This window comes from Perognathus longimembris, chromosome 7 (assembly GCF_023159225.1).
Source record: "Perognathus longimembris pacificus isolate PPM17 chromosome 7, ASM2315922v1, whole genome shotgun sequence".
In the NCBI taxonomy this organism is placed as follows: domain Eukaryota; kingdom Metazoa; phylum Chordata; class Mammalia; order Rodentia; family Heteromyidae; genus Perognathus; species Perognathus longimembris.
The window spans coordinates 76,380,379-76,396,290 of NC_063167.1; the positions used below are offsets into that span (position 1 = coordinate 76,380,379).

Sequence of the window (15,912 nt, forward strand, 5' to 3'; positions counted from 1 at the left end):
GCTACTAAGGTATTCCAAGCAAGAGATGAGGAGGCCTCAGTGAATACACAAGAAATAAAAAGGTTAAAGCTGAGAGCTGGTGGCTCACGCCTATAATCCTAGCTACTCAGGAAGTCGAGATCTGATGATAAAGGTTCTAAGCCAGCTTGAGCAGTAATGAGCAAAAAGCCAGAAGTCACACTGTGGCTCCAGTGGTAGAGTGCTAGCCTTCAGCACAAAAAGCTCAGGGACAGGGTCCTGGCTGACTAGAGGCACCACCTAAGCACAACCTGTGCGCTGGATGTCCAGTCTCAGCTCCCACCTGAGAGGTGGAACGGCTCATGAGAACAGCGCTTGGGGAATCCTGGTATTTAAGACACAGAGTCCAAGGTAGAAAGAAAAGATACTGCAGGACTGGCCAGGAAGAGCGGAGAACACACGGGCGGTGTGCTGGGGGCTGGGGGCACAGAGCTTCAGGAAGGGAACGTCAGCAAGGTTCCTCCAGCAGCGTTCCACTCGAATCAGAATTGGACGACGGCCTCTGGGCTCTGCAGTGTGAAGGTGGCTACTGGGGTGAAGGTCTGAATAGCCCTGGAGAGGAAGAAGAGTCTTGTTGCTGTTTGCCAGTTCTGGGGCTTGAACTCTGGGCCTACATGCCGTCCCTGAGCTGTTGTGCTCAAGGCTGGTGCTCTGCCACTTGAGCCACAGCGCCACTTCTGATAGTGAATTGGAGACCCAGTGCTGGGTAACAGGGCTGAGGCCTCCCTGCCCTGTGGCCACTGAAGCAGGTGCCCATCCAGGCTGGTGCGGCGCCTCCCTGTCATCCAGGAGGTGCCGAGCCACGAACAGAATTTCCCAAGGGTCCCTGTCCTGCCTCTGCCTTCCACTCAGACCTCTTCAGTGAAAACAAGCCCATGGCTGGGCTCCACGCCCAGGGGTCTGTCAAGGTCACGGAGTCTGCCCAGGGCCTTGATGCCGGAACCAGATGCACTGGGCTCCCAGACACCGATGGAATGCAGTTAAAGGTTCTTTAAAAAAAACCAAAACACAAAAAAACAAAAAACAGCAGTGCATTGGGGCTGGGGATATGGCCTAGTGGCAAGAGTGCCTGCCTCATATACATGAGGCCCTAGGTTCGATTCCCCAGCACCACATATACAGAAAATGGCCAGAAGTGGCGCTGTGGCTCAAGTGGCAGAGTGCTAGCTTTGGGCAAAAAGAAGCCAGGGACAGTGCTCAGGCCCTGAGTCCAAGCCCCAGGACTGGCCAAAAAAAAAAAAAAAAAAACCAGCAGTGCTGAGATTTTCTTTTTCTTCTAATCTGGAATGCTGGAGAAATAAATGAGCAGCTAGCAGCCACCATGACGAGAGGCTGAGTCAACAGAAAGACATTTCCCACATGGCGTTTTCCACCTTGAGCACTAGTACTGATGGGGCATCTGCCCCCAAGACACAGGCAACAAGGCCACTGTCCACGCCAGAAGGGGTTCCTGCTGCCCTGGCCAGCATGATCGCTCAGATGGAAGGTCAGCCTCGGGGAGCCCAGGGGGGTCTCCACCACTTCAACTTCCACAGAGAAAGGCAGCTGCAATGACACTTAAGCACCAGGGACCTGGTACTTTCAGCCAATGTGACATTTCAGGCTGAAGTTCTAAATTTGTGCACACATACACTGCAGAGGAACAATGGAAACAGCTTAAAATATACAAATAAAACACAGGCTGGGAATGTGGCTTAGTGGCAGAGTGCTTGCCTAGCATGCACGAAGCCCCAGGTTTGATTCCACAGTACCACATAACCAGAAAAGGTCAGAAGTGGTGCTATGGCTCAAGGGGTAGAGTGCTAGCCTTGAGCAAAAGAAGCTCAGGGGCAGTGCCCAGGACCTGAGTTCAAGCCCCAGGACTGGCAAAACAAACAAACAAACAAAAACACACCACGACTTAAGATCTTCCCAGCGCATAGCAGTCCCTCAGGACTGCAAAGGCAAGCTGAGGAGAATCTGCAGATGCGAGTCTGTATTTATCATCTACTGCCTTCAAACTACAGCTACCCCTGGATCCTAGTGACCTGCTGTTAGCTGAGACGTACTGATCTGCACACCCCAACCTCCAACTTCTCTGTGCTCCTTTAGTCAGCCAGCTTTTCCACACCTGCAAGCCTGTAGGCCCCTAAACACAGTCACCCTGAGCCTCCCCAGGGGTGGACTGGGGGATGATGGCAGACTTCAGCTTTTCTTCAGCCCATGTCAACCTACCAATCAATCATCCAAACACAGGGGCCCAAACAGATGGAGTCTCATTGCCAACCCCCAAATGCGGTCTATTCCGGGCCTCACTAGGGCCCTCACAGTGGTCTTGCCACGGGCTGCCCGGCTCCCTCTCTAGCCACATCTGTTGGCTCCAACTGTCTCCATTGTTGAGGGTGCTCCTCTCTCTCCCAGAGTGCCATTTCCTTGCCTCTAGATAAATCCACAAATTCTTTCAGACCTGGCAGACACTCCCACACCCAAGGGGCCTTTCTTGCTCCAGCCCAGGAGTCGCCAGGTAACTACCCTCTGCAGAGAGCACTGCCAAACCCCTGGTCAATGATGCCTTCATGCCACCTGTTGATAAATATCTAAATGTCTTCCAAACCTGGCCTCAGATCTTCCCAACCAGACCAAATCATCGCCAGTGTGGGGAGGCCTGAGTCCCTGCTGAAGACCAGACACATAAGATGGCAGTGACTGCTGCACAGAGCTAAGGATGCGACGAGGAGGTAAGCCCATGTGGACATCGACCTCAAATACTGTGCTCTCCAGAGGCCTGGCAGGGGTAACTCCTAATAGCACTGCTTTTCTGACTGTGTCATTCATTCACTAAGCTTCTCAGTGAACCATCTACTCTCAGCAGACCCAGCTCTCGAAGTTCCTGTCAATAGCATGGTCATTTCTAGCTCTGAGCTATTGGGTCTATGCTCCCCTTGGATGGAATGCTTCCTCTCCTCTTCATGCACCTAAGTCCCAGGTTACTAAAAACAGAGAAAATAAAAACCCACCTAAAAAATAAGTTACCTATTCTACAAAACCCAGTCTCATGTCCACCTAACGTCCCTCCTGATGCTCATACTGTCTTCCCCAGCTGGACCACTAAACACAGCTTTAATGCACACAGCTGCATCCTCTTTTCGATGATCTTAATCCAGCTATTTTGGGACCAGCTGTTTCAGAGCCAGGCTCTTCTGCCCTTGAAAGTGCACACTGCACTGCCCTGTTCAGTCCACAGAACTTGTTTTAAGGTTCCGGTAAGATAACACAGAAACTCAAGACACTGCAAAGCCTTTTAGAAATGTAATGAAATGATACTACAGGGGCCAGGAATGTTTAGCGGTAGAGTGCTTGCCTAGCATGCATGAAGCCCTAAGTTTGATTTCTCAGCACCACATATACAGAAAAAGCCAGAAGTGGCACTGTGACTCAAGTTGGCAAAGTGCTAGCCTTGAGCAAAAACAAGCCAGGGACAGTGCTCAGGCCCTTAGTTCAAGCTCCAGGAGTTCAAGAATCTCCTCCCTGGGCTGGCTTTGAACTGCGATCCTCAGGTCTTAGCCTCCTAAGCAGCTAGGATGACAGATGTGAGCCACCAGTGCCTAGGGGCTCTTGGATTTTTCTAGTAACTTTAAACCAATGACCCTCCATATCTCAGCCCCCTGAGTAGCTAGGGTTATGGTTATGAGCATAAAATGACTGCCTACTTGGAACCATTTTGTGGAATTAAAAAGTTAGGACCCCCAACCTGACTGAAATATTTCATATTTGTCATCTCATCTCTAGAAGGGCCAGTAATGTATGCATAATCTCAACTCTACTCCCAATTTGGTCTCCCATTTAATTCCTTTCCAGGGTCTTTGTATACAAGTCCTAAATCCAGCCTAACTTTAGCAACACTTCTGCAAATTAAATCTTACTCCCAGAATGCTCCAGGGTGATTAGTGTCCTATGGAATGAGGAGTTTTTATATTTTTAGTTTTCTTCCCATACAACCAACACTATTTATAACATCTTACTTTCTCTAGAGATGATATGGATTAGACCAAATGGAAAGTTACCATGGCTACTGCAGTGTTATTTTTGGTATGAGAAATCCATGCCAAGAGAAGCAGCATACATGGTCAAGAATCGGAGTTTTTATTTCCGCTTTGTTATCAGGCAATCAATCCCAATTTCATTTTGCAACTCTAACTGCAAGAGAAACTAATTATAAGCTGCGAGACCTGAAGCCTCTAATTAAGCTGGGCATCAATAAAATGATCTGGCATTATCATTGGGCCAACGGATGAAGGATTAAATCCGAGCAGACTGCTTTCCTAGGTAACTACAATAATCAAACCAGGGGGAGCTAGGTGTTGGTGGCTCAAGCCTATAACCCTAGCTACTCAGGAGGCTGAGATCTGAGGATCACAATTCAAAGCTAGACCAGGCAGGAAAGTCCGTGAGACTCTTACGTGTCAAATATGTCAGCAAACTAGAGATGGTTCAGGAGACTAGTGTAGCAGAAAGAGGGCATTTAAGAATTTTTTCCTTTTATTGTCAAGGTGATATAGAGGGGTTACAGTTACATACCTAAGGTAGTGAGGGCATTTCTTGTTAAACTTGTTACCCCCTCCCTCATTTTTTTCTCCCACTTTTTCCTTCCCCCCGGAGGGCATTACTTGAAACATTCACCCACCAGGAGTGGCAGTGCTGGGGAGAAGGGACACATACTTATATGATGGTTGGCTCACAGTAGCCTGTTCAGTGGGCTTTTTATGCAGACCTTAAGAGCAGAAATACACAATCTCCCCGCTCAGATCCAGATTCTTCACATACCACATGATGAGCTGTACTTGTTTGAATGAGCAGAAATCGGCTCATGGTGGGATTTCTATTTGGAGAAGAGCCTACTGCCAATCTCTGAAGCACACAGTTCCCTGTGGGACCTCCCCATCTATCTTTGACAGTTTAAAATCCCATTAATGGCATGACATCATCTGCCCCAAGCTAGAACAATCCATATTTAGTCCCCCAGCCACAGGCTCCTCATATCACCCCGCTAGGCTCTGGGAAAAAAAAAGAGATTCTGAAGTCAAGTAGTGGGTACTGTGACTACACACTTAAGTATTCATCCTCTTCCCAATTTCTTGACAAAGAGACATATAAATAAACTCGGCTGAATGTTAACATGACTCTCTGAACACTCCAAGTAAGCAGCAAAATTAGAGGTGGCCTACCCACTTCTCATTTAGCATTTCCTTTCTTTTTCTTCTTTTTTGTGCCAGTCCTGTGGGTTGAACTCAGGGCTTGGGCACTGCCCCCCGAGCTTTTGTGCTTAAGGTTGCTGCTCTTGAGACACGCTCCACTACTGGCTTTTTTTGTTGGTTAAATGGAGATAAGAATCACATGGACTTCCCTGCCCAGGCTGGCTTGGAACCACCATTCTCAAATTTTCAGCCTTCTGAGTAGCTAGCATTACAAGCGTGAGCACCAGCACCGGGCTTAGCATTTATTCTTCTGCAATCAAGGCTTTCATCCTGTAGCAGGTTATTTTTCTTTTGTAAAGCATTAGGAAGAAGAAAGGAGGACACTGAAACCTGGTTAATGCCTTCTGGCCTTTGGGACAGGGAGGCTGCCTCTGGCTTCCGGTGGGAAGGATTCCTTGAGAGCCTACGGACTTCTGTTTCCCAGAAGGAAAGGAAGTTAGTTCATGGTCACACTGGGGCTGGCAGGAATTTTCAGGGCAGGCAAATCCCAGGATGAATGGAAGCCTATGATATAATCTTAATTCTTAGTGGGTTACAGGCAGGCAACAGAGAATCCAGGCCTTGTCTTGAGTTAGTCAAGGTAGGCTTTCTGAATATTTTCCTCAAGATAGATTACATTATACAAAAAAACAAAAAACAAAAAACAAAAACAAAAACCAAAAACCACTGGTGCTCTTTTATCTTGTAGCCAAGGTGAAGAGGTGGGGATCGGGGGAAGACTGTATTTCTGAACCCTGGAATGTTTTAGGGATCTGGCTGCCATCTGAAAGATTTATTTTGTGGTTTCTGTATATCATATACATTATTAACAGACTGGACCATGAGGTTATTAAGTAGAGCACTTCACAGGCAGAGAGAAAACAGAAAAACAGCTCTGTCATCTTGAACTACCCTGGTGTAAAATTTCAGCTCAAGGAAACAATAAGCTATGAACAATACCAATTCATTCCAAATATAGGCAGGAAGCCCGGGTCTAGGCTGGACCCCTGCCTCCCCTTTGAGAGTAGGGATACTGCAAGGGGACACAAAGATCTATCCGTCAAAGCAAGCCCCTCTGTCTTTACAAGTAGCAAGCCACAAACTTTTTCTAGCATCCTTTAGAAAACCCATGTTTTTTCAGCAGCCTCAGAATGACAGATGAACTTCATCTCGGAACCACACCTACCTTGATTCCCAGGAAGGATTTGCGTTGGTAGAAGCAGCAGAGAGCTGCGGAGAGGGTGTGGAAGGCATTGCATTCCTTAGGCATCTTTCAGACTTGAGTTCGGGGACTGACCGCCTTCGTGAGGGTTAAAAGAAGGTGCATCAGATGGCAGAGCCCTGGTCTTGCTGCCTCTGTCTACAGTCGGCAGCTCCTTCTCGCAGGCCAGTCTGGGACTTTTCCCCTCTTCTGAAGCCAATACGATCCACTCGCTCAATTCTGGCAGGCTAGTGTCCAGCCTGCCATGCACACGGTGCCAGAAATTCTCATGTGACCAGACTTGCTTTCTGATGAAATTCTAACCCCTCTTAGAAGAGACCTTTAGCTTTAAGCTGTCCTCTAATTTAGAGACCCAGCAGAAATCATTAAAGCTCGCCCACCACACCCCCAGCCTTCCTTTCTCAGGGCTGAACCGCACCACCGCACAATCTGCTGGCTTTGTCTGTTTGCACCTCGGGGGGATAGGATGCAGGACAAGTTGTACACTTCACACCACGTTGTTAGGACACAGAGGCTCCTTTGAGCAAAGGGGATGACAGAAAAGTGACCAGGGTGTGTCATTCCCTAGGTGCCATCCTAGAGGTCCTCAGAGCACAAGCAGGAGCACAGGTGCACCCCCAGAGCTGTTTGTTTTTAATTAGAAGGTTCCTGATAGTCAGCTTGCAGCTGATAAGGCTGGCACAGCCATCACTATTGGCAAAGCAATATTGCCTTTTGGTGGTGTTTAATTAGCAAGTCTGTCAGCAAACACCCTGAGCAGCCTCTATCCCACCCACCTGAAAGCCTGCTGGGAGGATGGGGACTGAGCTGCCTGTCCTTCATTCTTCTATTTAAATCCTTTACTTTTTTTGTCTGTCCTTGAACTTGGGACCCCAGAGCTATTTTGCTCAAGGCTAGCACTCTACCACTTTGAACCTCAGTGCCACTTCCAGCTTTCTGGAGGTTCACTGGAGATAAGTCTCATGAACTTTCCTGCCTGGGCTGGCTTTGAACCACGATCCTCAGATCTCAGCCTCCTGAGTAGTTAAGATTACAGGTGTGAGCCACAGGCACCTGGCCCTCATGGCCCATCTTAACTTGAATCACCAGCTTCTTCTTACCTACACCCAGCACAAACCTTGTGTTCAACGCAGTCTAGTGAGGGCTTTCTACAGTCCCATGTGAAAGAGGACTTCACTTCTACCTGAACGCCTTCAGGGGAAAGGCATTGCCTTCCACTCTCCTTCTACTTATGCTCAACTATTAGGCATATTGGGGGAGGGGGATTGTTTTGTTTTAAAATCAAAGCCAGGTTTAAAAAAATTTTTTTTTTTTTTTGCCTGTAGCTCTTCCTCTCCTCTACCATTCCAAATATTAACTTTGTGGCTCTGGACACGCATAAATGGAATGTGTCCTGGAGATCTCTACAACTGCATGCAGGCAGGAACTTGTAATAAAGAAGGGAGAGAGCTCAATTCATGGCAGGAAGAGCAGCCCTGAGGAGGCATGAGGGAGGAATGAGAAACATCCAATGAGATTAGGGCCAGGTCCTTTGGGGGGGGGGGGGGAGGGGGGGCTGCGCAGCCTTTGGACTAGGTCTGTGAAAATAGGAAGCTGTTTGTTCAGTGGCAGAGAGCACCTTCTGTGCTTGGACAGGGAGATGGAGGACTGCAGGTCTCACACCTGCCCGAATGGGGAGGAGGCTCGGCCTTCTAAACATGCCCAGCCTGGTCACAGAGCTCCAAAGGGTCTATGGACATAGAAACTGAAGGGGCCCAGCGCTCTTCTACTCCTCAGATGGCTTCCTCCCTCCCTCTGACCCCTCTGCAAGTTGTTTGCTATCCTGGGAACTTCCTGGGCCCTGGGAACTTACTTGAGAACCGTAAGGAAGAATCTAGCCAGGTGCCAGTAGTTCACATCTGTCATCCTAGCTACTCAAAAGGCTGAGATCTGAGGATGGTGGTTTGAAGCCAGCCTGGGCAGGAAAGTCTGTGAGACTCCTATCTCCAATAAAGTACTCAAAAAAAAAAAAAAAAAAAAAGCACTGTCAGTTGAGTTGAGGCTGAAATCTGAGGATCATGGTTTGAAGCTGGCCTGGCTGGTTTCCCCCAGGATTGGCACACACACATAAAAAAGAATCTAGGGTAGGAAAAGGCAGGCATTGCTGAGCTGGCTGAGCTCATGCTTGTCCAGTTAATGGGGAGACAACATCCTCCAGGTACATATACAGAGGGAGTAGCTTTCTGGTTTTTTTTTTTTTTTTTTTTTTTTCCAGTCCTGGGGCTTGAACTCTGGGCCTGGGCTCTGTCCCTGAGCTCCTTTTGCTCATGACTAGCCTCTACCACTTGTGCAACTTTTGGCTTTTTTCTGAGCACTAAATTTATTGTAGGTAAGACTTTCCTGCCCTGGCTGGCTTTGAACCGTGATCCTCAGATCTCATCCTCCTGAGTAGCTAGGATTACAGGTGCGAACCCCCAGTACCCAGTATTGTTTGCTCTTGTTTCTAGGAGATGGGGTCAAAGGGTAGGTCCCCAGGAGCCCATGGGTGGGGATGACTCATCAACAAGCTGAGAGCCACCCGGGAAGGAATCCAGCCTTTACCTTGCCATCCTTTGGGCAGAAAATAACTATGTCTTTCAGGCTAAAAACCCTCCCAAGAGGGCTAGAAAAGCATGGTCCCAGGCCCAGGGAAAGGGAAGGAAGCGGTCCTTGAAATAGAATAGCTTGAGGTTCTTCTGCCAAGAGCTTTTCAATCCAATTACTCTCCCCAAAGCAAAAGAAAATGCATTCCTGAAAATAGATATGCAAATAATTCAGACATGTAAATTGCACAAAATTATGTAGTCAAGTGCAGCAGAGCCAGAGTGAAAGCAAAACAAAAGACACTTGGGTCACTGGAAAATTAAAAAAATAAAAATCACACCTCTTGTCACCTAAGCCTTTCTCTCTTTACTCCAGGAAATTTCTCCAAAACAGCCTGGATTAAAGAATCGCCTGATCTGATTAGGTAATGGTTTACTAAGCAAGTTTTATTTTTCTGTTCTACACCAAAAATTCTCTCTGGAGCAGCACTCAAAAGGTCTTAATCAATTTTCTTCTGAAATGGCCAAGGAGAGAGACGAAAATAACGTGTTGTTACTGCAATGAAAGATGATAATTACATGAATTCCCAAAGTGCCCTTTGCTGACTTGTTATGCTTTTAAATGTCTCCTATCCACACTGATCAATTCCCCCACATTATCTCCACAATGATTATTCTATTCTAGTCTCTCAGAAACCGAGGACTAGAATGGGGTGTCACTCTGCAGAGAACAAAGAGTCAGGGACCCCAGTCTCCGACTACAGAGTCCAGTAAGCAACAAAAGCAACAAATAACTATATTTTCATAATGTCTTATAGTTATGTTCAATGGCACACTCTCTTGGTAACTTAGTACAAGGGACTCAGGGTTTTGGGGGACCCTGGGAAGCAGAGGGTGTGTCTGTAAAGGAATCTCAGGGACTCATGAAGGTAGAAAGGGGATTAGTAGGAGGCACAGAGCTCAGGAAGGATGCTGAGGTGCTCTCCAGTGCCCCCGTCTGGCCATCTGAGAGGCGGGCTCCTCTGTTTCAAGGAAAACACCTATTGTGTGATAAGGCAGGACTGGGTGGTGGCCAGGTAGATCTGAGAAAATCCTCATTCCTCAGGTCAAATGGTGTCCTGCCCCCCAAAATCCTAGAAAAGAGTCAAGACAGGGAAGGAAGTCCCTTCTCCCCACCACAAAAGCACTTCTCTTAATGACAGGCCTCCCTTGGGCAGCTCTAATGCTAACCTGCCCAGAGTGGTAACCATGGAAACGGGAGCTGCCTGCCTGCCACATTCAACAGAGACACACTTCCTGTTGGCAGGGCTCTTGGCTCCCAGGGACGGGAGAGCCCCTCTCTCAAAGTGTTACAGCCCCCACTAGAAGCAGGTTGGCAAAACCCCTTTGGTGGGGTCTAGAGAAAAGATACACCAGCAAGATGTCTGCTTTCCAGTGTTGCAGAGCATGGGGGGAAAGCAGTTCTGTCTGCAGCCCCCCACCCCTTCTCCAGAGCCACACCGGAATCAGGGTGCTGAGCCTTATCTGGGAGGCTCTTAGTCACTGTCAAGCAGTTCTGTGGACAGGGACACTGCCCACGGTGGGTAAACTGGGGACACTGGGCCAAGGCTACAAGGCCTAGCTCAGCTCTGCTCCAGAGAACTCTCAACACTTCAAACATCAGTCACCCCAACAGAAGGACAACACTCAGACTCCTCACACACCCCTGCAGACACCAAGCAACCAGTCTTCTGTCTGTCTGCTGCTCTCTCTCTCTCACATACACATACAACACACACACACACACACACACACACACACACACACACACACACACGTCTTTTCTGTCTTTTTGTTCCCACTAAACCAGTGATCTGTCTCTTTAACAAGCAAGGGACTAAGACCAAGGAAACCAGCTCCATGGCCCACTGTCCCGGGGCCTCGGGAACCAGGGTGGTATTACAGCTCCCTGAGGAGCAGTGTGGCAAGGCCAGGGCAGGGCCGGCAGGAAGAGAGGCAGGACTATGGGCAGCTCTGCCTCCCACAGATTCTTTAGACACCTCTCCTCCATTGCAGGATTCTCTGCAGACACCCAGTGGTCCCTGACTTCACACCTTTGAAGGGAGCCATAGGACCGTTTTGTATTTCACTTTCAGCTTGGTAGCCAGTGAATTATGAGAGATATTCAATATTTTCTGATAGAACAGGCTTTGTGTAAGATGACTTTGCCCAATCTAGATAACGTAAATGTTCTAAGCACTAGGCTGAGCTAGGATTTTGGCAGGCTAGGTATACCAAGTGCATTTGGGGTGTGTGTATCTGTACTGGGGGTTGAACTCAGGGCCTGGATGTTCTTCCTTAGAATTTTTGTTCAATGCTGACGCTCTACCACCTGGGCCACAGCTCCACTTCCAGCTTTTTTTTGGGGGGGGTGTAGTTAACTGGAGATAAGAAATCTCATGGACTCTGACCAGGCAGGTTTGAACCTTGATCCTCAGATCTCAGCCTCCTCAGCACTTACGATTACAGGCGTGAGCCACCAGCACTTGACTCAGGTGCATTTTTGACTTACGATATCTTACATTTATGACAGGCTGGGGCTGGGAATATGGCCTAGTGGTAAAGTGCTCGCCTGGTATACATGAAGCCCTGAGTTTGATTCCTCAGCACCACATATATAGGAAAAAAAGCTGGAAGTGGCGCTGTGGCTCAAGAGGTAGAGTGCTAGCTTTGAGCAAAAAGAAGCCAGGGACAGTGCTCAGGCCCTGAGTCCATGACCCAGGACTGGCAACCAAAACAAAACAAACATTTATGACAGGCTTATGCTACGTCACCCTGTTGTAGATGGAGGGCCAAATGTAAGCCAGGCAAAGCAGCTGCTATGTCCCCTCGTCCTACTCAGCACAGGGCTTGAGGGAACAGAACTGGGAAACCACTGAGGGAGAAGGCTAGGAAGAGGCCAGATAGAGCAACCAAAGCTGCAGAAGACCAATACACTTTCCTAAATGCAAAGCAATTGACTGCTTGCTCCAAACCATGATGCTCTGGACTCAGTGGGCAGAGGGCAGGCAAGGCCAGCTGGGCGCTGGGCTGCTTTGGGTTTTGCTCTGGACCCGCTGTCTGCCTGCCCTGGTGGACACAGAGCATTTAGGAGCATTTGCTACATATCTCGGTCTGACAGTTTCCTCAGATTTCTCTGGGGAGGTGACAGAAGATGGCAGTTAAATGGTCTCTTTCCAGAAACAGTATTGATCTATTCAGCACACAGAGATAAAGTGTCATCTTCACAAAGCAGATTGTCTCTCAGGTCCTGCCCCTCCTATACTGTATCTCACAAACCTGCCTACCTGCCTGACTTTCTTTTCTTCTTTCTCTCCTTCTCTCCCTCCCTCCCTCTCCCTCCATCCCACCCTCCCTCCTTCCCTCCCTCCCTCCTTCTCTCCCTCTCTGCCCCCTCCCTTTTGTGCCACTATTAGAGCTTGAACTCAGGGCCTGGGTGCTGTCTCTGAGCTTGCTTTTGCTCAAGACTGGCACTCTACCACTTGAATCACAGCTCTACTTCAGCTTTTTGGCGATTGAGAAGTCCCACAGATGTTCCTGCCCAGGCTGGCTTTAAACTGCAATCCCTCAGATCTCAGCCTCCTAAGTATAGCTAGGATTACAGGCATGAGCTGTGGCAGTAAAGTAAAATTAAACACACACACACACATACACACACTCCAACTTCTCAAAAACAGCCTACTCAGACTTATCTGGCAGCCTTGGCTTTCTATGCGCCATCTCCCAGGGCAAAGGGCGCAGACTCTAATGTTTTACATACGCCTGTATCCCCTGAAGCACACTCCTATGAGTCACTTCCTTCCATTCTACACACTGTGGAGATATCACACCACAGCAAGCACTGATTTCCTTCCTCTTGGCTCCCAGGTTTTCTTTGCTTGTACATTCTCTCTTCCCTTTCCTCCTACTTTTGGTAAGGTGTCAGCTCCATGAACAGCCAATAAGCAATGACCCCAAAAGTGCCACTGAGGCACACTGTGCTGAGAAGGTGGGCGGCAGGCCACTGGCACCGTCTCAGGAAGACCCTGCACCCGCTCTCCTGGCCTTTCGCTCTGCCTCTCAGGAGCATGTCCACAAACTGGTGTCTTGAGCTGTGAGAAGAGGCACCTGCCTATCTCTGAAGTGGTCTGGGGCCACGCTCTAGACTGGCAGTCATGCAGAACCTTTCTAATGCCAAGGATCATCTGGATGTTTATAACATCATTCGTGCACCACACAAAATTATCAACGTAGGCAAACTGGCCCGTGGGCATACAAGGGACATGCACATTGTGTGTTGAGCTGCAAATGATTCTGTGGGCCTTAGACAATGGCCAGATGGTCAGCCTCCCTGCTCTGGATGTAGGTTGGTACGGGAGACCCAGGCTGGATTCTTTGAGGCATTCCTAGCCAGCTGTGAGATCTCTGCAAATCTTTTAACCTCTCCCAGCCTCAGGTTGCTCTCCAAACTTAGCAAATTCTTTCCTGTATATCTGTATGTTTGTGCGCGCGCATGTGTGTGTATGCCAGTACTAGGCCTTGAACTCAGACCTAGGCATTGTCCCTGAGCTTTTTTGCTCAATGCCAGCCCTCTCACACTTGAGCCACACTTTCGGCTTTTTTGGTGATTAACTGGAGATAAGAGTCTCATGGACTTTCATGCCCAGGCTGGCTTTGAACCATGATCCTCAGATCTCAGCTTCCTAAGAAGTTAAGTTACAGGTGTGAGCTACCAGTGCTGGGCTTTACCAGGTTTTTGTGGGCAACAAGAGGGATAACATAGAGCCTAGCACCCCCACACAGTACACAGCACTGTGAACTCTTTTCCCCTTTGAAGGAAGGGACGACGCCTGGTCTGCCACACTGAGCCGAGGACCTGTGCCCCTACAGAAGGGGCGGGCAGTACCTTGAATCATCCACTAGCACTAGTCGGTACTTAGGAGATTCCTGAATCTTTAAAACCAGGGAATAAGGAGATGGTTGCCAGGCACAGTGGCTCACGCCTAGAATCCTACCTATGCAGGAGGCTGAGATCTGAGGATCACAGTTCAAAGCCAGCCCATGCAGCAATGTCTGTGAGACTCTTATTAACCATCAGAAAGCCAGAAGTGGCACTGTGGCTCGTATGGCACTAGCCTTGAGCAAGAGAGCTCAGGGACACCACCCACATCCTGAGTTCAAGTCCCATGACTGGAAAAAAAAAAAAAAAGGAGATGGCTAAGAGCTTTTAGCTTTAAGTAAACATTAGCCCTTACATTTAAAAAGTACACATTAAAATTACACATATGGTCTTAGTCACACGGTCCGATGTCATTAGAGTTTATGGTAACAGGAAGCATGTGGATCCAGCATCTGCCTATGGGGTCCTCTGGAGGGGATGGACCACCCCGGTACAAACCTGTGGGTCCCCACTGTGGGATGGGGGGTGGGGGGACATCTGCCTTTCCTATTGCCTGGTGCCAAGCTGGCCGCAGAGCTGACATCCGGATCGGCTTCATAGCCAGATTCTCGCTCCTCCTGCTCCTCGCCTGGTTCTCCAGGCTGGTGGTTCTTGCCTTGGCAACAGATCTTCCTTTGTGCTCAGAGTCCCTGGAAAGCTCAGTGGCCCACATTCCTGGGTTGTCTTGACACTAGCCCCATGGAGGCTGTGCCCCTCTGCCCCCGTACCTTCTTTACTGTGCGCCCCCACCAGTCTTGTGCCCTCTTTGCCCTCTCTGCCTATGTCTCTTCCTCTCCAGCCCCCAATGACTAGAATCTGTCAGCTCACAGCGCATTCTTCCCACCCACCCCACTTCCACTCAGAAAGGCTGCCAGAGGTCAGAGGTCAGCGGTCGGAGTGGATGAGCCAGCCCTGGAGGGATAGGAGGAAGGCATGATCCCAGGAGTGGGGGCAGGCTGGCCCCAGGGCAGGGAAGAATCGGGACTGACTGCCCGCATCCAGCCTTGCCAGACAGGAAGGGCCCTTCTCTGTGGTCAGCAATCATGAGCCCCCACAAATGAGACACTTTAGTAGGGCAGTAGCCTTTTTTTGTTGGCATGGTCATAAGTTGTGCTGATCCTGGTCATTGTCACCTGTGTGACATATCATCTAATTCCCAGGATAACCTTGGGAATTCATCCAGATTAGGAGTTCTTAACATGGAGGGGGGTAGAGTGTGGCTTCCATGAGCTCCTAGGAACTGTGCACAAACTGTGTGTGCCTGTGCATTGAAGGATGGGTCAGCCCTTGTACTCAATCACCAAAGCCTTGTGTGACCTAAAAGTCCTCACTGATCCACAGGCTTTAGTGGCCAGGGGAAGGGAGGGGATGGGAGAGAAGAGGGGAAGGGGAGAAAACATCTGGGCGGCTGGGAACATGAATGAAGACACTAAGGGGCACTGCTGACAACCTTGAACACAACTGGGTTTGGCAGTGGAGCGACTGGTGAGAGGAGAAGTCAGTGAACCTCCACACATGCAGTGCCCTGGCTCCTTCCGGCTGTGAACCTGTGATTGGAAGGGGGCCAATGGGGAGTATCTACCCCTGACCTTCTGTGAAGCCTCCATGACTGAACACTTGGAGAATCTGCTCAGGAAGACTGTGGCCATCCTTCATCTTTTCACCTAACTTATCAGGAGCCAGCATTTCTACAAAAGACTGCGCTGTGGCATCCCATCAGATGCTCACACGAGGGGGTGGGCATTATCATCTCCACTCCACGTGTGCCAGCAAATCATTCTTAGAGCTAATAATTAAAATGAGGCAGTACCTGGCGGTATCAGATGTAACCATGGACACACAGTCCACACCTGGTTGCGAGGAGTATTCCCGTGGAAGATGGCAGACAGGAAGGGGTGGGGCATGGACCTCCCAGAACTGGGAGGCTGCAAACCCTCAGCA

At 49.1% G+C, this 15,912-nt stretch overlaps 1 protein-coding gene across 2 annotated transcripts in view; it reads right to left on the reverse strand.

The window, feature by feature from the left end:
* Positions 1-15,912, reverse strand: part of Bcar3 (BCAR3 adaptor protein, NSP family member) — a 114,028-nt gene that overhangs the window by 41,214 nt on the left and 56,902 nt on the right. The window contains exon 1 of one of the 2 annotated variants that reach the window (XM_048351992.1): positions 6,418-7,435. The exons of the other annotated variant lie outside the window; for it this stretch is intronic. Coding sequence (XP_048207949.1) covers positions 6,418-6,501 — 84 coding nt within the window. The 5' untranslated portion in view covers positions 6,502-7,435. Of the gene's footprint in view, positions 1-6,417; positions 7,436-15,912 lie in introns of those variants that run through there. 2 annotated transcript variants of the gene reach the window in all.